The 23,628-nt window shown below is 44.1% G+C and overlaps 1 protein-coding gene across 2 annotated transcripts in view; it reads left to right on the plus strand.

The window, feature by feature from the left end:
* Positions 1-23,628, plus strand: part of LOC8052741 (mediator of RNA polymerase II transcription subunit 12-like protein) — a 107,386-nt gene that overhangs the window by 56,351 nt on the left and 27,407 nt on the right. For both annotated transcript variants that reach the window (XM_040222507.3, XM_040222506.3), the window contains 6 exons: positions 6,172-6,295; positions 7,333-7,531; positions 11,711-12,063; positions 16,693-16,866; positions 19,437-19,569; positions 22,913-23,094. In XM_040222507.3, the coding sequence (XP_040078441.2) occupies positions 6,172-6,295; positions 7,333-7,531; positions 11,711-12,063; positions 16,693-16,866; positions 19,437-19,569; positions 22,913-23,094 (1,165 nt within the window). The remainder of the gene's footprint in view (positions 1-6,171; positions 6,296-7,332; positions 7,532-11,710; positions 12,064-16,692; positions 16,867-19,436; positions 19,570-22,912; positions 23,095-23,628) is intronic.

Consider the following 23,628-nt stretch of genomic DNA (forward strand, 5'->3'; position numbering starts at 1 on the left):
TTTGCCTGAGCCTCCCATTGTCCAGACTCTCTGTATAGGGGCATTCACTAGATGCCATATTTGAGGGCAATGTTTAGGGCACATGCTCAGAACGAGCTTACATCAATAGGCTGCTAAGACCGGCAGTCTTGATGGTGTGGAATGCACGTTGCAAAAGAACTGTGGAAGCTCGCCGTCAGCACGCACTCAGCAACCACGCACACAGATATAGCCGCCAGTGAATACTCCCTATACACGGCTCTGGGGGAAGCTACCTCCGCGGGTGTTGCTTCTCCGCAGTGCACCTGTGCTCGGTAAGAAGCGCACTCAACGGGGTAACTCACTGCGACCAACACTTGGAAAAGTATGAATATCACAATTGCGTGCTTGGGAGAAAAGCCCACTTTCAAGGCGGGATGGTGCATGCGCGCGTCTGGTGCAATTAAAAAGAAACTTAAACTTTGGGAATGTTGATATCTACATTGCAGTAAAATTTTCAAAATTAAACTTTGACTGTTCTGCAAGAGTATGTTAGGCGGAGATGCCCTGACAACCTGCATTCATCATTCATAATTATTTTTTTTTTTCTTCAGAATTCGAGGTTGAAACAAGAATATTTGCATATAGCTAGATTTGTAAATTCACTCAATTAGGTAAAGCTGGGCATCTCTGTAGGTTCAATTTTATGTCAATTTCGTTGTTTGCTTGCCTTGTCAAGGCACCAGACTTTCTGAGGTCGAAGTCCATAAATATAGATTAAAATTAACTTGCAGATGGATAAGGGGAAGCTTGGGAACAAGTTACATGAGTTAGCTTAGTTTTCGTTTAAAGCACGGTGCAACAGTAGTGAGAGGCTTAGAGAAATTATTCTGTATACGATTAGAAGATATTCGGCCAAAACCACTATTCACTTCGAATTCGCCTTGAACTCGTACAACAAGGCATGGAAAGATAAGCTCAGTAACTGCACTTCACAATTGCATTGTTCACTCTTCTGTATCATTGTACTGTTGAGACGTGTAAACCAGTGTTGACAGGATGTGTGTTTTTAATTTGAACAGATTTTAAAAAAAGGAGGTAACTACTACATTGATGTTGTCTTTACTGTGTGTTTTTTGGGCTTTGCAGACATTAGATGTAGGGACAACCATTACAATCAGTTGGCTAATTAACAAAGATGTGTTAATTAACTTTGTGATTAATTGCCTTATCAGCCATGCTGCAGTGGCACATCTGGCAGAAAGAATAAGACAAAGATTTTATTCTGTCTGCAAGTTGTATACTTTAAACTAACACGTTTGTTACTAACGTAATTGCGGTGGCAGTTCTGAGGGAGTCATATTAGAGGCTAAACCAATTTACACAATTTGCAGAGGACAAATTCATTTTCTTAGTAGTGCTTCCTTGCTAAAAGTGCCAACAGTGCAATGCCAAGGTAGTGATGGTGTGCCTGTCACAAGTGGTGCCTAAACCGGTGGGTGTTCCGCTTAACCAAGTATCGCCGTCCTTTAATTGGGCATTCCTTTAGGTTGACGGCGATGCACCGCCACTTTACAGCAGTAGCTATTAGTGGCCCTTTCCCCCGGTTTCGTGGCAGCATGAACGCAAATGAAACTGACGTTACGTGACCTATGTGCCAATTCAGTTTCCCCGCTAAATTTGATGGCGAAAATGGACGTCACGTGACCTGACGTCACGGGACCTACAGACAAATTCAGGTTTTGCGCTAAATTTAGCAGAAAAATTAACGTCGCATGTCCTATCCACCAAATCAGTTCTCCCACTAAATTTGGCAGGAAAACACATCACAGCCTTGCTGCCGCTGTTTAAACGCATCTTGTCGCGTGATTGTCGGCCAATTTTTTGGCTCATGTCGTGTCGCAATTGCTCCCCCTTGACAGTGCATGTGCCCCGCATTGTCTTCTGTGCTTCATCGCTGGTGACGTGCAGGGCCGTAACCAGGGGGGGGGGGGGGTTAGGGGGTTCTGACCCCCCCCGAAATTTTTTTCTGGGTACGGCCCTGGTTGGTGCACTTGCAGCCAGCCGATTTTAACCTCCACCTCTGCACACGCGCAGTGGCACCGGTCGGCTACCGGGTACCAAACCGGGACCGGTTCTCCGGTTTGCTGTAACTCTCCATTATATGCCACCGATGCACATGATTCATAGGCGAAAAGAAGACGATAAACACTTTCAAAATGGCCGCCGTTGTCCCCGAAAGCCCCCCCCCGAAATTTTTTTCTGGGTACGGCCCTGGTGACGTGTCACCATTTACGGTGATGCTCCTCCATTCTGAATGCATAGAATATATGTAGGGTAAGCTCTTAGTGCTTTCATCTCCGTGAGATGTGGCCTCACTGGGGACGCCGATGAGGTCCTCGACGTTTCAGAAGGTTCGCCGTGACGTAATCGTACGAATACCGTTATGTCCTCGCAAAATCCATGTCACATCGTCAGGGTATCGTCGGTCATAACATGACGCTGACGTCACGTGACACTGTTGTCATATGATATTGTGATACCGTGATATCGGGTGACACTACGTTTGCCTATGCACAAAATCCATTGTGCTGGGAAGTAGAAAAAGAAAAGTGTCTTAGTGTTCTTCTCGCATCGGTCGGCAGTGCCTACGGCATCATACGTTTGTGGGAAGTCGAACGATTAAAAACACAAATGGCGTATTCGGTCATGATGCGGTTTCGTGAACTGAAGTTGGCCAATCTGGACTGACACTCGCTCACCAACTGGTGTCCAGAATGCGCCGCGTGGTGCCTCCGCCGCTAGGGGTGCTTCGATTTTGGATAAGGTCAATTACAACACCTTTCCTTTCCATTTTTTGGTATGGGTCACCACATTATCTGCCATGAGAGAGAATAAAGCATCAGCTGTGTGTGTGGCCTTTCATACACGGCAGTAACTTTACAAGGTAGATATATTTTACCTTACATATATTTTACCATTTCGGGTAATTTAAGACATTGGCATTTTTAATGATTAGAATTAATATTGTTTATAGAGATATGGTAGTACTGTCCAGACCAGTTATAACAAAGTCAACGGGAATCGGAAATCACTTCACTATATCCACTATTTCTATATAACCGACTTCGGTTATAACGAAGTGCAAAAGGGAAAGGGAAATCGTGATCGCTCCGTTATAACCGACTTCAGTGTAACCGGTTTCGGCAGTGCATAATTACACTTTGGCACATTATAAGATAGCTTCCATTGAGCGTCCGTTGACAATGAAGAGGATTAGATTGGCATTGAAGTCTTATGGGAAGGTTATTGTTGCCTTTTGGTTTGCTCATAAACTTTGGAATCACCACTTGTGATACTTGATAAAAACATGGAACTGTAACAAAATGGATTTTTCAGGTTTGTTTGAAAAGGTAAATGCATGGTCAAAGCATGATTGCCCTGAAATTTTGGATTAGGGTAACTGGGAGTCACTACAAAATTATTGATAGTGCCTTTTCCTTGAAGTTTCTACATAGCATTTATTATTAATGCCATAGCACTAGTTAATCAAACAATGTTTGCTTTATCCCCACCTCATCACTTGCAGACTGGGATCACCCCAAGAAGAATGAGTGTTCCACATCTAAACCCGAGTTTTTAGCTGTATGCAGTAATCCCTCGTTATGACGAAATCAACGAGACGGAAAAAAAAAAAGTAATATAAGTGGTTGTTTGATAAAAGTGATAGAGCCAGAAAAACAGTGCCAAGTGCCAACAGCTTTGAAGGTGGATGGGAACACTGCTAAACACTGACCATATATTTAACCAAACAAATTTTGTTTATGAACATCTCTCAACAGCTTTACTGAGTAAAAAAAAAATTAAGTGGAGTTTTTCCGATTTAATACAGGCATCAGTTCTCGAACTGCTCCAGGCTTTGCAAGAACACATCACCGCTGCTGCACTCCACTTTGTTTGGAAGCAGCCGTAGAATGTTTCGTGTCTCCGCAGTCGTCGGCGTTTGCCGAGGTGCCTCTCCAACGTTGCTTCATGTTTACCCTGGCCGCAAGCAAGGTCTACGATTGCATCATCCGTGGCAGGAGCAACAACGCGAATATCCGCATCGACAAGAGCTAACGAACTAAAGTTATCTTTGTTTGCTTTGCCAACATGTTTTCACACACTCCTGTAGAGATCGTTGCAGCTATGGAAATTGTGCGCTGGCTTGGCAAGCAGGCTCGCAATAGAAAATCCGACATGCGTGAAGCAGGTGACAATCTTTTATCTTTGGGTTACGGGTGTGCTTTCTTCTGCATGAGAAACTTCTCAAACCTGTCCAATATGCCTTGCGTGTTCTGGAAAAAGGGGGACAGTGTCGAACAGCCGATGTTGGAATGTAAAACTTTTGACGGTTAACGGACTTGGGCCAGCCACGATGTTGGAATGTAAAACTTTTGACGGTTAACGGACTTGGGCCAGCCACTTTTCTCAACCTCTCAGATCTAAGCGACTTTTGGTAAACAGTCCCCATCTCCCATACAACGCGCGTGTGTGTGTAGTATGTCGCAAGCGTGCCTGCGCAGGCACGCGCGTGGGGGCTTCCAATGGAATTATCTCCTCTGGGCTCCATTGATCCCTTTACCTGAATCCGACTAGAGTTCGGCAGCATCGGCTGCAAGCGCCGTGAGTAGCGTGAACGTTGACGCTGCTCCCGTTGCTCCCTGTCTGCGTCGGTGCATCGGCATTGGAAGCAGTGCTCTGCCAGCTCTGCGCACTCTGCTCTCTGTCACCCATTTACTCCGTTTTCCCAGTTTACCGTTTGCTTCGGTGGAGAAGGGGGAGGGAACGCTAGGGTCTGCATGCACCTCCGTGTAGGCTTGCATGCTATCGGCACCTCGACCTTCGTAATTGGCATGGTCGGCCACCGATACACTTCGAATAATTCGTTTAAAAATGTGCGCATTTTGGTCAGGACAACGTTGAACTTCGATAAAAGCAATAATTTGAAAAACATGAATTTGCTAGAATGGGGGATTACTGTACATAATGTTTTTCGTGCACTATTTGACACTTAAAGGAGTTATGTGAGGATCTTTAAAAAAAATATCAACTCACCGTTCCTTCATGCATTGACAATCTCTTGACATGCAGGATAAATTTATTTTCTCAGAATTCTGGTTTTGTACATAATCATATGTTCACAGTATTTTTCTATTCTGGTTTGGCTTGCTTTGCGCTTTCCAACAAAGGATGCACGCTCAGCTTGTTTCGTGTTGTTCATTTCTTCGTTGCATTTTCCCCACTATAATACCCACCATATGTGCTGTTGGGTTCCCATAATCTGAACAAGAGAAATAAGTTTGTAATCTGTAAAATAAAGTGCTAAAAAAAATGCTGTTTTCCGTCTTTTTTTTTTTTGTGGTAAAATGCAAGCTGCTTAGTCCATTAAGGTATAGTACCTACACATCACTCGGAATGCGTAACGCAGACTTGCCTGACAGTCGAAGTGCAATCCGTAAACTAAACAGGGAAAGTGTCCAGGATCTTCTCTGGAGTTTCAGGTTAATTAGTTTAGCATGTTTCTAATAGCAACTGTTGCTTTTGTTGAGTGAATAGATTGATTCATCAGTTTACATCTTTTTCAGTTGATCATCGGTCAGGAAAAAAATGCTGATCTTGATGTGGGCCTCTACCTGCAGCATTGTTCTAGTTCTAACTTCGGACAGACTTCTATTTATTTGGTCTACTGACTTCAGGTGTGATACTGAAGGGATCTTTATGGGTATTAGATCCAGCATGAGTATTTGGAAGACAAAAATTTGGCAGAGACACTTCAGACTGCATGTAGGAAGGCAAAAGCATTCCTACATGTACATTTCTACAAGCAGCGCACCACATCTTCCTTTTTCACACGGCGCTCTGACGGTGACATCACGCTACCCCACTGCGCAGGCGCGGCAACCCATGCCGGCTTCACGACAGCTTTCGTGACGAAGCATCCGCGTTGCTGTGCTTTTCTTTGTATTTTATTTCTGAGGCATGTCCGCTTTGACCTTGAGTGCCCCCGCAGGCTTCCGTGATGAAGTATCTGCATTGCTGTGCTTTTCTGATGCGCGTGCTTTCGGGCACAACGCTGCCACTTTTTCGCGTAATGAGACAAGCAAGGCTTTCGGCTTAGTATTAAATCTGATTATTATTGTGTGGGAATTGCTTTGTGTACCATGATTTCAGGAGATGCCAGCACTCCGGGCATGGAAGCCAAGTCCAAGATGGACTCCTCTCAGGGAAAAGGGGAACCAAGCATCAACGAACTTCTGGGTTCCATAGATGACACTGACTTTGACCTCGGAGTTCCGTGAGTGGATTTTTCAGGCTGAATGCAACACTCTGACTTTGTGCAGTGGCTTTAGAAAAATAAAGTTGGTGCTCTCATTTTGAAATAGATGAGAGCTTCTTTTGGGTTGTGGAGAAGCTGTGGCCAGCTTCCCTCAATTCCTAATGAAAAGAAATATCCGGTTTTGTTGGAATCTTACACGAAAAATTTGTGATGGAAGATCGGCATTTCTGGCACCTCCGTATACCCAGCACTCACAAAGCATGCTGGTACTCTGTTTTACCATTTTGAGTTGTTAACTAAAACTAGTATTGATGTTTTTGTTATTTTGTGAGGTAGTAGTCAAAAAGACAATTCAGTGCATTTTGGCTCCTGGCCTCATCACAAATCTTTTTGAAGAAGGAATGCCACTATCTCCTGAGCTTTTTTCAACAGGAATTGCTACAAATTTAAACTGACCAAATTTGACATTTTGAGCGGCTCCCGTGGGTCTATAGTGTTGTTAAAAAGGTGTTTAGTCCTGCAAACTAGTTCATTTCATGAGTAACAAGAGGAAGGGGAGGGATTTTCAGGCTGTCTAACCAGTCAATTTTTTTCCAGTTTTGTTTAGGTTTAAGCCGAGTGATAGTAGTACTTCTTTGTCACTCGAACTTGGCTCCAGTTTGTGTGAACGTGAGCCACCAGTTACGGTTTGCCCGATAAAACGCACTAACATCTTTTGTTATATAGAGACTTTTAGAAAGTTGTATAGATAATTTATTATGGCCTAATCATTTGTAGAAAACTATGTTTGCAGTTTGATTCCAGGTTGATCCCAGTTGTATTCCAGTTTCATTCCAGTTCAGAGCCATTTGAGTGGTTTTGCCTCCAGTTTAGTGCCGACCAAATGCAACGAATCCATTCCGGTTTTCGGTAATGGGACTGGGTTGCACACCTCCGATTCTCGACTGACTTTCAAGCCAGCTAGGCGTCTCAAGGCCAGAAAACTGAGGATCTCGGGGCCAAAAATAAAGAGAGAAAGTGCAACGCAAGAATGAGCAACGACGCCCGGTTTGCAGGCCCAGCCTCGGGAGGCATCCGAGCAGCGTCGGAGGCTCTCGGGGAACGGCCACGGAGAGCGCGGGCCTCAACGACTTTGCCAAGTACGCCCTGGGTCAGATCTGCAGCCAGCAGTGGATCCACGAGCGCTGCCTCAGGGACCCCGACGTGCTCTGCTCTTCGGACCTCCTCCTCGACCCCATGCTGTCCCACAAGCAGGTCGGTTCCATTAGCATGGAGCGTGCTGTGTGGCTGTAGTCACTGACAGGGGGAGAACGACGGGGAGGAGCACAGTCATGGCGCAATGGAAGGCGTGGGGCACGTGCTAGAGTCCGGGCATTCGAAAGATGCCCCTTCGTCATTCTCACTCTCTGGCGGCGTCCATGTCCCGGCCACTTTCTTTTAGTTGACGTAGTCACCCGCCACGCTTGTGTGTTTCTCCAACGCCAAAGTTGATGCCAATAACTAATCGTGTGCATGTAAACTAAAGCGGAAAGTGGGTGAAGCTATTCATTAACAAGGTGGAATGTGACCTGGAAGTGAAAAGGCGTTTTGTGAAACCGCCCTGTGTACGGGGTAAACTCGTTCTAAGAGCATCCAAGGTCCGGTGGTAGTGATGAAGATTTTGGTCAGTAGTAAAAGGAATGTGCAGAATACAGACACTGTTACTGCAGGCTTTGAGGCCGTTTATTACTGGTGTTTGTTCTAACCAGTGAGACTGACGGAACAAGAACGGATATGAGAGAAAACGACTGGTTGATTGAATTTGTGAACTTTGAAAGAAGGCAGTGATTTCTTATTGAGCCGTACCGGTGACCGTCATCCCTGCGCGCTTTGGGTCATAGGAAGCGTGATGAGAGCGGTTTGCAAAATGTATGCCACTGCTACCGAACTAAAGCCACGCAATGTCTGAAATAACGACTGCTGTCGAAGAGCCTGCTATGATGGAATGGTGAACTACTTGCAAACTTCCTAACACAGTGATGTGATTGCTGCGCCAATTGCCAATAGCAGAGTTAGCCAAGGGGCTAACTCTGCTACATCCTGCTACATTTTGCCAAAATGCGGGTAATTTGCGCCAAGCCGGTGCCGAAGGACCAATTTTGGTCGCCTTTTGATATCGAAACTAAACTGAGTACCATAATTGAGCATGCGTGAGCTAGGTGGCACAAGTGGCCGCCCGACACAAAGTATACTGCATCAATGGTCCATTCGGTCTTGCATGGTTTTTACGTCTGTCTCTCGTTTCGCGCTCTCGTCGTCTCGTAAGTGTCGTCTCGCATCTCTTTAAAATTTTTTCAACGATAGACGCGGGCGTGTGTGGATGCTCCGACGGTAGTGTACCGGATACCAGGCCAGCCATGCCGTCATATTGTGAAACGAAACTGCATTTTTGCGCAGCGGAATTTACTTTGTTAGCTGAAGCACTCGCTCCTGAAAGCAACGGCCATGGGAAAATCATATTTGGTCTCTGCCTGCCAGTCACCGTGGTCACGCAACATCTGGTGTTGCCGTCCCCACGTCGCTTCGGATGTGGCGCTTTCTAAACTGAAATGTAAGAACTGCCGCAAATTCATCAACATTACTCTTTTTTTTTAAATCATACACTACTACAAGAATCCCTCTTTAACTCAGTTTGCCGTGTCGAAGTGTTGATTACCTAGGTTTCTCTTGGTAGGCTTTCTTTCGAGAGGGACCCCGGTACGGGAAAAATCTCCCGCGGAAGAAATTTGGTGAAGAGAAGTGAGCTAAAACAAAGAAGGCAATGTATGCACGCTGAACCCGCACAGCGCGCTTCTTTGTTTTGAGTTCAGTCGTTGCACAAAGCGCTCCGAGATCTTTTTGACCCTGGCTCACGATGCTTGCATCGATGCGCTCAGGTTCTGTTTTTTGTGTGTGTTTAGTATGTACCCTGTTTGCCTACCTGGCAAGCACGTGCCCCTGGACTTTTTGTGGTATGCTGGACAGTTACATTTTGCATAGTTTTGGGAACCACTTGGCAATGAAGCGGAGTGGCATGGTTTTGGTCAAACAGTCATTTCCGCTCGCTCAACGAAGCACGTGCAACTGCAAGCCTGCTGAAGTTGCCCTCATGTGCATGCGAACATGATTGCATGACACATGCACCAGCCGGGACGCTTGCAATCCATTGTTTTACTGGCACGTCGGAAACCAGTAAAACTGGTTCCCGACGTGCAAGCGGTTTTTCGGAATCGCTCGGCAACGCCTACAGCAGTGATGTGATTGCTGCGCCAATTGCGCCAAACTGCGCCAAGGGGCTAACCCTGCTACATCCTGCTACATTTTGCCAAAATATGGGTAATCTGCGCCAAGCCTGCGCCAAAGGACCAATTTTGGTCGCCTTTGAAAACCGAAACTAAACTGAGTACCGTAATTGAGCACACATGAGCTAGGTGGTACAAGCAGCCATCCGACACAAAGTACCCTGCATCAATCGTTCATCCGGTCTTGCGTGATTTTTCCCGCCGTCTCTCGTCTCGCGTCTTTTTAAAAAAAAAAATTCAATGATAGACGTGGGCGTGTGCGGACGCTCCGACGCTAGCGTGCTGGATACCAGCCATGCCGTCATGCTGTGAAACGAAACCATGCTTTTGCGCGGCGGGGGTTACTTTATGGGCTGAAACACTCGCTCCTGAAAGCAACGGCCGTGGCCAAACTATATTTGGTCCCTGCCTGCCAGTCACCATGTTTGTGCGACGTCATATGTTGCCGTCCCCACGTCACTGCAGTTATGGCACTTTCCAAACTGAAACGTAAGGACTGCTGCATGTTAATCAACAATCCTGTTCTTGTTTAATACGCCACTACAAGCATCCCTTTAGCTCAAAGACTGCTGTGTCGAAGTATTGATTGCCTAGGTTTCTCTCAGTAGGCTTTCTTTCGAGACGTACCCCGGTACGTGAAAAATCAGCCGCGAAAGATCTTGGTGAAGAAAAGTGAGATAAAGCAAAGAAGGCTGAACCCGCACAGCATGCTTATTTGTCTCGACTTCAGTTGTTGCACAAAGCGCTCCAAGAACTTTTTGACCCTGACTCGCGAAGTCTTGCATCAATGCGCTCAGGTTCTTTTTTTTTCTGTGTTTAGCTTGGGAATGGAATTGCCCGGAGCGCTCGTAGCGCCCCCGCCAGCCACTGCCTCGGCCACCCGCTCCCAGTGGGTCTTTCATATCGCCGAGACTGTACCTCGCCTGCCGGACTAACAACCAAGTGCCGCTGGACTGTTTTTTTTTTTTTTTTTTTTTTTTTGTCGTATGTTGAACAGTTATATTTTGCATACAATTTTGGGAATTAATTGGAGACGCAGCGGAGTGGCACGGGTTTCGATCGAACAGCCATCTCCGCTCGCGCGACAATTTCGCAATGCACGGCAGTAGTTAGGTGTTTCATCAGTTAGAGACTGCTTCCATTTATTATATTACTAGTCAACCTAATGATGTGATAAAAGAGAGTTTTGGTAGATCGTGTTTTCGGGTCACGCTATTTGTAGCGGGAGCTCGCGCTACCCTTCGATGCATGCTCTGAAGCGCGCGCCTGTTGCTGTAGCGGGCCTTTGAAAACGATCTACTAAAACTCTCTATTTACTACTAAGCTGGTCATTTTCAAATAAATTTTAATATGTGCAGTTTCGTCCGATATATTCGTATCATTTAACTGAAGCATTGCAAAATGTGTTATCTCATTTGCATTTCAGTTACATGTTGAAAGACTCCCAGGTGGTCTATCTTGACAATAATTGGTTGATTGCGGCGAGCAATGTGTCCTTCCTTTGTCCACCACCTAAAATTAATATCTTTTTTTTTCTTTAAAAAAATACATGTTCCAAGAGCCACTTTCGCTGCTCCGAAGCACTGTTTTAGCTGCTCCAAAAGCCAGTTTTGCTGCTCCAAAACTGTGTTTTGGCTGCTCCAGAAGGTGCTCCGAAACGGCTTAGGCCAATCACATCACTGCTACAGCATGTACACTTATGGGATGTCTCAATGTCTCTTTGGAGACATTAAAAGTTGACATTAAAAGTTGACATGCCCTGTGTTTGTCCAGCATTTAAAACAAATATTTTTATTTTTTAAAGAATATCTGCTCCTAAAGCCACTTTTGCTGCTCCGAAACACTGTTTTGGCTGCTCCAAAAGACACTTTTGCTGTTTCAAAACACTGTTTTGGCTGCTCCAAAAGGTGCTCAAAAACGGCTTAGGCCAATCACATCACTGCTAACATTATCCGTCATGTCCGAATGTACATCATCACAAAATCTGTAATGAGCAAAGTTGGCTCAGTGGCCTAGATGGGAAAACCAACCAAACTTTACAAATTGGTCTGTTATAACCGAACGTCTGCTGCAACCACATCTGTTGTGACAGGGCTGTACCATGTTGGCGCAGGCCGAGACGCTGCTGCAGATGATATGCCACCCTAAGGGCAACGGGCGTCCCTCCCTGAGCGTGTGTGGGGACGGCTTCTCAGGCAGCTCGGAAGAGTCGTGCAACCAGAAGCAGGTGGTGACCCAGATCCTGCTGGGCTTGGACCAGTGGAGCCTGCGGGTGTCCTGGCTGGAGCTGCAGCTCATGTACAAGCAGTGCGCCTCCCCGCCCGAGGTCAGCGCCTGGCTGGAGAACGTAGCCAAGGCCACCATTGATGCCTTCCAACTCACCAGCGAGGACTCTCGCTCGCCCGGGGGGGCGGGGGACCCTTCTGCGGCGCTCTTCGGCAGGTCCGGTGGCAACGGCTCTGGGAGGTGAGGTCCTGGTCGGAGATCAGTTTGCGTCGCTTTGCTTACTAGTACGCAGGAACATTTTTCTTTTCCGATGTGACGGCACTTCGGAGCGAACCGTAGGCACTTCTGCGTCGAAGGTTTGGTTTGTAACCAACAAAGCAGGTGGCATGCCTTTGTTATATACCTACTTTGATTATGCTTACGTGGCATAATGTATCCAACGATTGTGATATGGTACATTAGATGCTGAATGGCAAATGCAGTTACCGAGTGTCTAAATATGTTTATGTCCCTATAGAAAGAGGGACATTTCGATTGCAGTTAACGCTACAACAAAAGCTGTTCGTTGGTTGTGGGAGGCCCGTCCATGGGAAGTAGGTAGTGGAGTTATGTAAATTGTGAGGAAATTATGTAAGTTACTTTTTAATGTGATAGCTAACTTCAATGGGTTGTCACCGAAAATATTTTGAGAATATCTGCGGGAGTTCCAAAAAAACGTTTATCCAGTACGAGACAGTGCGAGATGCCATCGCATTTCAGCAGCAATCTGCACAGCAATATCGGTAACAATTTTTACAGCGGAACTGTTAAGGGCTAGTTTCCCCAGCTTCATGTCCGGTACCAAACAAATGTCGACACAAAACTGCACGAAACTCTGGACAGCGACCAGACAAGCAATCTGGTCGCTGCTGTTGCTCATAGATGGCGCCAACCTTTCCAACCTTTCCGTCAAGGTGCGCAATGGTCCGGTGGTGGCCGTCGTCTATGTCCCCCTTGCGACACCCAAGGGAGACATTGAAGCATTCGTGATGGACGTCTTCGGCTAGGTCATGCTTGGCGACGACACGTCTGCCGTAGTGACGGGTGACTTTAATGTTGACATTGCATGCCAGGAGGGAAAGTGGTTCACTTCATTTATTCTCAAGCGCTTCGGGCTTGCGTGTGTGAACAAACCTACGGTGCCCACGACCTTGCATCGGACGTGTATAGACCTCGTCTTCACGAAGAACGTGCCTGCTGTAGGGATACACCCTATGGTGGTGTACCACAGCGATCAGAAGGCCATGGTCACTATGGTTACGAAATAAATTACAACCCCGGATCGTTATATAGTATATGTCTGATTCTTTAATTGTTCAAATAAGCAATTACCCAATCACACTTCAATCCTTGCACTTATAAATACTTAATCCCCACCATAGTACAGCTTCGCTGGTCTTCACCAGAGTGGAAAGGCTGACAGTTTTCTTTTGTCCTATTTTGGTCTATATTAGGATTATTATGTTGGACTTATTACAGTGAAGCTGTTATGCGCTAGGATCTGGGAAAATGCATCCGCGGATGTTGACAGAAGACTCTCCATTGGTCGTGACAAGTGTGAATAAATAAAAATTAAAAGGGGGGCAACCAGCATGAGTTAGCCTTCCTTGGCATTATTAGATAGGTCCTGATCCTTTTTTATCATCTCTAGGCATCGTCCTTGAGGTCGTCCTAGAAGTCTTCCTTGAGGTCGTCCTAGGTGTCGTCTTCGAGGTTGTCCCAGAAGTCGTCCTTGAGCTCGTCTTAGATGTCGTCCTCGAGGTCATCCTAGAAGTCGTCTTTGAGGTCGTCTTGGAGGTTGTCAGAGAGGTCATCCTAGAAGTCATCCTTGAGGTCGTCCTAGAAGTCATCCTCGAGGCCATCCTAGAAGTTGTTTTCAAGGTTGTCCTAGAAGTCGTCCTTGAGGTCATCCGAGAGGTCGTCTTAGGTGTCGTCCCCTAGGTCGCCCTAGAAGTCGTCTTTAAGGTCATCCTAGATGTCGTCCTCTAAGCATGGTCTTTGAGGTCTTCCCAGAAGTCTCCCTTGAGGTAGTCTTAGACGTCGTCCCCTAGGCGTCGTCTTCGAGGTCGTTTTAGAAGTCATCCTTGAGGTCGTCCGAGAGGTTGTCTTCGAGGTCGTCCGAGAAGTCATCCTTAAGATTGTCCTCGAGGTCGTCCTAGAAGTTGTCCTTGAGGTCGTCCTACACATTGTCTTCGAGGTTGTCCCAGAAGTCGTCTTTGAGGTCGTCCTAGATGTCGTCCTCTAGGCATCGTACAAGAAGTCGTCCTAGACATTGTCCTTGAGGCATCATCCTAGACGTCGTAAAGATAACAGATTCGCTGGTCCTCCATCTTCACGTGAACTGGAAGGGCTCTACATTTTTTTCACTCAGTGAAGCGGTCCGCAGGGTTGCAGTATCGCACAGTGTGTCAGTATTTCAAGACGAGAAGTGCATTTAAGAAATTAAAAGTTAACTTTTAAAGCGTTTGCGACCATCCTGCCAAAAATATGAAGCTTGGAATGAGTACACTTTGTTTATGAAGATTTCGTATCGGGAACAGTTGAAGTGTTAAGTTATCACGTTGAGATTCTTTTAAATGTTTCATTCGAAGCACTGTCACTTTGTTACGTATTTATAAACATTTTTGCGGCAACACCCACAAACATAATATTCTACATTTACTTAAGGATCTTATGTTCTGTGGTATACTTTCTGTGTGTATCGGAATGTTTCTTTGACAAGTCCTAGCTACACTTCAAGGCCCGTTCACACTCTTGCGACTGCTTGCGACCTCTTAAACCTGGGTTCCTTAAAATTTCTTAAACCAGAGAACACACTGGCGCCATCTATTGGGAAGCAGTGTAAACTCGGCGGTCCGGCATATTTTTTTTTATTTCTCGCGCAATATCCTTTCTTTTTTGGCTCGAAAAACTTTTGTCAATGTTATAAACGAGCCTTGCTATGGGTACTACGCACATTTGACCTCGGAAATCCCGCAAAACCTTCGCTTTTGTGAAATGCAGTTCTAGGGTCACCGCATAGATGGCGCCACAATGTCAGTGTGTTCCCTCATTCTAGAAACATTTAAGAAGTTGTAAGAAATCTCGTCTCTCTCAGTCGTACTCGGTCGCAAGAGTGTGAACGGGCCTTCAGAATAATGTCGTGCCACTGCTTGCCTGCATGACTTAAAATGCAGCTATATACTTTTTGGTGTCTAAAAAAATATGAGACAACTCATTGTTTAGTATTTGCTAGGAATCTTGCGGTTCCTCAACTGAAAACAGTTCTAAAAAGGTCAACTGGGGTAGCTATTGAAACATTGAAATGTTAACTCAAACAGCTATTGAAACGTATCAACCAACCAGTTGTTTCTCTGTCTGCTCGTAAAAATGAACAAAACTTAGAGGTTCTATAACAGTGATTTCAATTAATTTTATTGCAGATTAGTGTTCGAACATTGGACGACCATGCCTAACCAACATGGAGCAAGCACTTGTACAACAGATAACCAGTATGTCACCATAAGTTAACAAACCTGAAAATGAAAGTATTAGAATTAAATGCTAAGTCAAGTTTTTTTCCGATTTTTCAAGTTCGCTCACTAAGCTTGCCTTCCTTCCTATGGGTGTATAAATAATTTTGTCTGATATGATTTGTAATGCATTTTGCATATATTAAATATTTATATTTTTTTTATTTCCTGAGCATTCCTCTTTCGGTTTCAAATACATTTCTGCTGAATATGGAACTAGCCATAATGCTACTAGTGGAACCAGCTTGCTGTTGCTGCTTCCAGTACCATAACTTCCAAATTTGCTTTGGTAGTAACTGCTCAAGCACCACTCTGAATTAAAGATTTGTCAGTCTTTGAGGGCAATGCTGGTGATGGCATTTGGGTGATGTCAATATCTCATGTATTTCTAGCTATTCACATCGCCAAATGGGAGCTCTATTTTCAACTTGGTGTTGGTCTGTTCTCTAAAACAAAAATCTGCCTCAGTTGGTGTCCTTTGTGGCTTGTACTTTTCTAAACATGGTGCCTCAGAAAATGCAGCATTCGTTTCAAACCCATTTCGTGATTATATAGTGCTAAATGTCATTTTGAAGAGGAGTTTTAGAGCGCAGCTCTAAAACTCCTCTTTAGTGGTGTCGCCGTCGGTGTAACCGCGCGTTGCATTATGGGACGTTTCCCATATAGACGTCACATGTGACATCACAAAGGTCACTCGTGAAGGTCACGACCTTCACAAGGCCTTCATGAGTGACGTCACGAGGGAGGAAAAGGAGGGGAGGGGAGGAGGAGGAGAGGACGAGGGGCCTACCCTACCCTCCTCCCCGTCAAGAGCTGCTCTCTAATTCGGCATTACAGGGAATTGTAAGTCTAATTTTTTAGTGCATTTTTAAAGCATTATGCAGAGGGGGTCTCTAAATACTTGACACTTAATTTGTGCAAAGACCTGATTTTCACAAGGACATAATTTTTGCAACATCTGCATATTAAAAAAATATTGTAAAAGATTGATCATGCGAATGTGTCACTCCTTGGTAACAAATACACAGCGTATTTATTGCTCAAAATCACTAAATATTGCGCCCGCAAAATATTTAGATATTTTGCGGGCAGTGGAACTTCGCAAAATTTGTGCAATATTGAGCCCGCATGAATATGTTTTCCACCGTCTTTTTGTTGGCCGTTTTCTACTGCGCAAGATCTATTTAAAGTCATACCAGCACAAAGATAGAAAAATAGTAGACACTTAAATTGTGCTTTTGTAAGAGCTCCAAAAGGACTAACGGTATGTATAAGTAATGATAAATTTGTCTTCTGGTGCTCACCTTGTGCATTGCAGGCAGGAGACTGACCGCATCTGGTTTGTGGCGCCGCTGATTGCCAAGCTCCCGGCTGCAGTCCAGGGCAAAGTCCTTCGTGCCGCGGGGCAGGTGCTTGAGAGCGGCAGCTGGGCGTCCATCACGTCCTCCTCCTCGTCCAAGAGCAAGGACAAGGACAAGCACGTGCACAAGAGGCAAGACCCTGTTCAGTTCTCTATTCGTCTCGGGTTCTCAAGTTTTTCCTCTCTATAAAGCGTCATGTTTCGAGAGGTGCAACGTTTCAGTAGGTTGCTGCAATTGCTTTTGCTGCAGAGCGAGCCGTAATATCAATGAAAGTAGGATGTTTCTGGCATTCTGGTATATTGTGTTCAGATTGAGCACCAACCACTAAGCAGGGATGACCTGTGAATAAAGGTGTGTGTGGGATTCTTTGGTATTTGGCCTTGTAAGGCAAACACTCTGACGGTCGTTGCTCTACATGTACGGTGGCAATGATACATTTGAGAGCTCTCACCTAAACACAAGACAGCGCTCTCCGTGGGATTTGCTGCTATTTTTTAATTTTTTTGGCACACTATGAACTCTGTATTACCCGCAGGGGTCAGCTGTGAAAGCAGGTGTTTGTTGAGTGGTATCACCACGGACCCTGAGCCATGTGGGTTCGCCCATCCACATCTGGCTGTGCGTGGCTTTCCCGCGTTAGGGGTACAGGCAATCTTGGTGGTTGAGCCGAACTCGAGGTCCCCTGGGTGGGGCAACACAGTCGAACCCGAAGATATTGCATTCAAAGGGGATCGTAAAATGGTTTGATATATCAATAATTTGATATACAAAAATACAGTCTAAGCTCGTTATAACTGACCTTGATTTTGACCAAGATTTTGGTCTGTTGTAGGAGGAGTATGTTGTATGCAGCTGTGAAGTTGAGTCAATGGTGCATAGAGAAAAACCAACCGAACCTCACATATCTGTATGTTATATTCAAATGTCTGTTGTAACCAGGTCTGTTATAATGAGCTTAGACTGTAAGTTAAATTAAGCTCCAGTTGAAATTTCCTGGCATCTCTGCTAAAATTGAAGGTCATGACAAACGGGAGCTTACCAAATGGGGCATCCAAAAGCAGCTAAATACAGTAGAGCGTAGTTGGCGGAGACTGCAAACACCGCCGTGCTGACACGCATGCCTGGCCGGGACCTCCACAGGACATAAACGACAAAACAGGACAATAATAATAAAAAAAAAAAATGAAAGAAAAATGGAAAAGCGAGACGCAGAAAAAAAATCTCTTGATCCGTAGAATGCTCACTAAATGAAAAAAAAAAAAAAAGTGAAAAGCAATAACAGCAAAAGAAAAAGGTAAACAGAGATAAAAGAAAGCTAATTAAATTCAGGCAACAAAAAAGAAAGGAAAAAGAAAAAGCAAATTGGCGTTTCTTTATACTACTTCGTTTCAGCATAAGTCCAGACAACGGGACCAATCTTGCAGCGTTAAAAACGCAAGTCACTTTGCTTTTTCTGTTTATGATTGGTTGAGCGCTGATAAAACATTTACAGAAACATGATGAACACCATGATGGCGTGCTTTTGATGCTGTCTGATGGGTCCCATCATCATATATTACAATAATAAAGTGGGAAGAACATTGCTTATCAGATGCAAATAAAAGTTGAGCCATTTCGAGTATTGATTGTTGGTGTCTATTCGCAATTCTTTTCGGACAATAAAAGCCGTTTTATGTGTCTGCATGAGACAATTCATTGACATCCATCCATATTTTGGAAATAGATAAACACAGGAAAACATCTGTCAATTTGTGACATAAATAAACACCAGAAAGTAAATGGCCAAGTTATAATGCAAGATTGAATATAGATCAAATAATATATATTGAAAACAATATCAATATACTGTAAACAGCTTAATCTTTGCTAGGTCCTAAATTTCGCAACTTTTATAATATTGGGAAAAATGACTTTGCGAATGCCTTTCCCTGGGATGACAAATACCTCCCAGGGCATACCACCTTCAATTGCGGAATTTTGTGCCTGCAAAATGCTCTCGAAAACCACACTTTGCCGGATTTGCGAAATATCGAGCCCAGGAAAATAAAGTTGTTTACAGTAAATATATTATGCATAACATAAGATACAAAAAAAAAACTGTGCATTGATTTTTTTTTTCTACTAGTACGTTGAAAACAAAACCCAACAACTAAAACATATTAAAAGAATAAAGTACTGCAGAGGGGTTAAGAGTTGAGAAAAGACACTCATCTCTCTTTTTGTTGTCGGGGGGGTAACCTGGCTGAACATCAAATGCCCGATTCAAAGTGAATGGAACCTGGAAATTAATTCTCAAAGGCGCAATAAGGAATAAGGTAACAATACCAAAGAAATTTATACATGGAGCTTCTAACAAGGCAGGCACTAGGGCTGAGGTTGAGTGCACCAGATCCAAGCTGAGGATGTTTTCTTTCTTTTTGCATTAGTAATTGTTAGTTGCTGTTGTTTGCTTGTGTGTTTTTGTTTCTTCTCTGCAGAGGGGATGCTTGCAAGATAGAAATAAATTAGTGAAAAGTAGCTATGTGGAGCCCCGGGAAGAATCCAGCAGCCTTATTGAAGCAGGCATAGCTGCTCTTGTCTGTTTCTAGTCTCATTTTTGTAGTGACTCGGTTGTGGTGACTGTGTTCAATATGGATAACTCGAATGTTGTAATGCACTTTTTTTTATGAACTTTGTATTCTGGTGCCTTGGGGCTTTTCAGTGCTTCGTTGCTGAGCCACCAGCCATTCCTGTCATTGGTGCTCATGTGCCTCAAAGGCCAAGATGAGCAGAGGGAAGGCCTGCTGAACTCTCTGTATTCTCAGCTCAACCAGTGTCTGCACTTGGCTAAGGATGTAAGCCTTAATCGTTTATACACCTTTTTCATCAAAGTGCAATTTTAAAACTAGTCACACTTGTTATGTTTTGCTATGTACAACATTTGCCTTGCATCACCTGAAAAACAATTAGAACTAGGCAGTTTTATCTGTAAATTGCTCCAATGGCTATACAGCCAACTATTGTCAAAAGAGTCTTTGAACTGTTTGTTCCGAAAGAGTACATACAAGCATAATGTACCTGGATATTTCCATGCCAGATCGTACAATGATGGTCTGGGTCCTATTTATTTATATTTATGTAAAACATATACTGTCGCCGACCGTTTTTTCGAATTTCGGACCTGAAGGAGGAGCCGTGACTTACCCCATAGAAATGGTGCATATTCACAACCAATGTTTCGGACAACTTGAGGTCCGAAAGTTTGATTATTCGGACAAAATCGTCGGGAGTGATCAGCAAGAAACACCACCGAGAAGCGGGCATTTTGAATTCTACGTTGGCTGCAAATGGATTGGCTCGGTTTGGCAGCGCTACTTGAGTATTGCTAAGTCCTACCGGTAGGTGATGCTATGCTAGCCCTTTTTTTTTTTCATTTAGCTGCACGTCATCATCATCATCATTATTATCATTTTGCTTTGTTTCCTTCCATCCCTTCGCGCCTCTGCCCCACTTTCGCGCCGCCAGTCGCCATTTTGCGCTCATGGATTTGCGCCTCTCATCTCGTTCGGACAACACTGGCTTGGACGTCATGGCCCCATCTGTTCTTCTGTCGCCGCGATGTGTCGTTAAGAAGCGCAGAAAGTACTCGACCATAATGCTAGAAAAGAAGGCAGCGATTCTCCAGCTACCAAAAAGTTGCCACACGCAAACGGAGGCGTAACCTAAAACAAGGCACGCAGGAGTAACCTGAAGCAAGACACTATTTACGCTTTTTTTAAGCCCACTTGGAAGTAGTAAAGGCAGGTTTTTTAATCTGCTGATTTTTCGGACTGCTCTATTATTCGGACGTTTTTTTGGTCCCTGCGAAGTCCGAATAATTGGTCAGTGACTGTATGCAAATGTCGCAGCTAATTTTCTTCCAAAGATATATAATTTTGAACTTTGAGGCATGGAGATTGATTGCCAAAGTTGCACTATGCTACTTTACACAGCCATCAATTTCACACCATCAATTTCACACTGAACATTTATTCGATGAAATCTTTACAACATGTACACTGAACATTAAAAATTACAAGAAAGGGTTTCTATGCAAAAGAAAGTTATAAAACATGTCAAATAAACACATTTTGGAGACATATTTATAAATTATTTATTGACAAGCTACTTTATATGAAACGACGCAAAACATATAAAAATTATAATTTTAAATGCATTTTGTGAATATATAAGAAAACTGCTTAGACATTATTTTAGTTTCATTGTTATTGCAGAAATGAAGCCAATTTCTCGAAAGGTGGCAAAATTGCACGTCAATATCTAAAGAGACACTGACACTCCCTAAAATTTTTTAAAACTTTTTGCTAGGTGATTTAGTGGGGTGTCAGAAGATACCCAGTTAGTATTTGTACTACAGAGCCACGTATATTTTTAATAAAGCCAAGAAACGCAACTGCTCAAAACCGAATTTGAAACCTGCGCACGAAGGTCGGAGAAACATGAGGAGGAGAGAATGGTGGAAACCACGTAGGTACACCTGACGTTTTTTTTTTCCTTTTCCCCTCTTTTTCTTTTTTTTTTGTCGCATGCAGCAGACTACATTGCAGCTTTGCGGGTATTGTTTGCCGTGCGATTGCTTTGCAGTTAAGTTTGTTCCACTTGCTGTTCTGCACTTCAAGATGAGTTGTTTTGTACATTGAAGAGTTGGAAATGAGTAGTGAGTGCCTGTAGTAAATGCCCGTGATTGGCTCTGAAAAGAATGCCCCCAGGATGTTGCATGAAGAGCTGCTTCACAGATTTTGCATCCAAAAGTGGCATTGTGCAGCAGAGTCTGCACAAGTTTCTAAAATGTCAACGGGATTGGGACCAATGGCTGGCTGCGATTCCGGCAGAACAGTTATGGGCACGTCGGAAAGCGGACGCGGCACTATTTATATGCACCTTGCATTTTGTGGAAAGTGACTACATTGAGTTTGCAGGTGTCAAAAAGGGAGTCCTGTACCATTTACAGGGTGATTCAAGGAGACGCCAGGCTCTTTAAAGCGACCGCAAAATTCAGTTTCTTAACCTATCACGCTACGACTTTGTGCAGCGTTGCCCACAGATGGTGCATTTTTTGTTGTAAAATTTGCAAAGAGCGAACTTACCTGAGGAAAAAGTAAAGAAAGAAAAAGGCTTAGCTCCTATGGAAATGCATCGAAGCCACCGATCTGCAAACAACACGGCGCCGTTTCGCTCGGGAGACGAGATGGCGCAAGTCTTTGTAAACAATTAAGGGGAGTTTAAAGAAAATAAAAGATAGGGTAGTTCAAATATTGACAAGCAATTTTGCCACATTTAAAGAAATTAGTTGCATTTCTGCATTAATAACAAATCTGTAATAGTGGCTAAATATGTTCAAAAATAAATTTTTGAATATATTTTTGAAAAATTCTTTTAAAGATGATCATTTTGATGCATTTTGCATTGTTTCATACAAAGTAGTTTATTGGTAAATAATTTGTGAATGTATTTCTAGAACGTGCTTATTTGACATGTTTCGTAAACTTTTTTTCATCAAAATATTTTATTGTAAGTGTTAATGTTCTATATACATGTTGTAAACACCTAATAAAATAAATTTTAAAATATTATTACTACGTGCATGCTTCACTGTGAAATTGACGGCTGTGCTATGTACCATAGTGAAACCTTGGCAATCTCCATGCCTCGAGCTTCAATATTTTATATCTCCGGAAGAAATTTAGCTACGTTGTTCGCATATAGCTAAATCCTCCTCCCAAGAACATGATTTTCACTTATATTCTTTTATATAAACATGGGAAATATGACCTCGACCATCATTGTTCGATCTGACGTGGAAACGCTCACGTGTGATGTGGGTGGGAGGACCCTTATAGGAGGAAGGGCTGAAAGAAAGAGCAGGATGGTCAAACGTAATAAAACTAGAAACTAGCAAGGGTCTAGAAAGGACAGAGTCAACAAGTGCAAACATACCTTAAAAGGGAGAGGATTGCGGTAGACCCTGTCCTGGTCATTCTGCGCTTTCCCGTTGCTTCCCTCGTATCGAGTTTGCTGCATGTGCAAAGGCACTCGTGGAATGCATTCCCGACATTCCAGCGAGTGGTGCTTCATAACAGTTTTGGATGCGCCGAAAATCTTATGACCTTGCCCACTCTCAATAAATTCCGCTCCAAGGAAAAGCCCGTGGCAGAAGACCTGAAGGGGCGTCAGCTGCTGCACGAGGCCCTGCTGCTGAGGCTAAGCCTCGTCGGCGGAATGTTCGACATGATTCAGCGGAGCAACACCCTGACCACCGACTGGGCGCTGGTGCTGGTGCAGCTCATCAGCTACGGGGTCGTTGACCTACACTCCAACTTGTGAGCCCCGCCCTTTCTCTTTTCAGTTGTCCTTGCCTCGACTGTCATTGTCATTGCAGTCACGTCGGGGCCTCCGAGGCAAAGCGCTAGCCTACAAATCTCTGTTCGGCGGGCTTGAATTTCTGCTGAAGTGCCTGCAACCTGACGGAGCCTCATTGTGGCAAGGCGCAATGGAACAGATTTTGGTTACACGTCAAAAGATTTCCCTGCGGCCGAGGTTACGCCTCAGTTTTTTGGTGGGTCGTGCCAGAAGCCCTTCATTGGTTTGTCGTGTAAAACCCCTAAATTTTATCGTGGTCAGTGGGCAGTTATAGTCACACTTAAAGATTACGGTGATGTCAGCTTCAAGTTAACGAGAGATTACCGCAGGTAAAAAGCACTGTCCTTAAGAATGGTCCTTTTATTGTTGCATCTGCAATCACAGAAGTGGAAAACTTTTGCATATTTTTGAAGGATGATGGCAACCATGCTTTATCGGGTATTTTGTAGGTCAATAAACGCTGAAATTTTGTTTGCCAAGGGCAGTTCTTGTCA

Source organism: Ixodes scapularis, unplaced genomic scaffold (assembly GCF_016920785.2).
Source record: "Ixodes scapularis isolate PalLabHiFi unplaced genomic scaffold, ASM1692078v2 PGA_scaffold5__190_contigs__length_132052651, whole genome shotgun sequence".
Lineage (NCBI taxonomy): Eukaryota > Metazoa > Arthropoda > Arachnida > Ixodida > Ixodidae > Ixodes > Ixodes scapularis.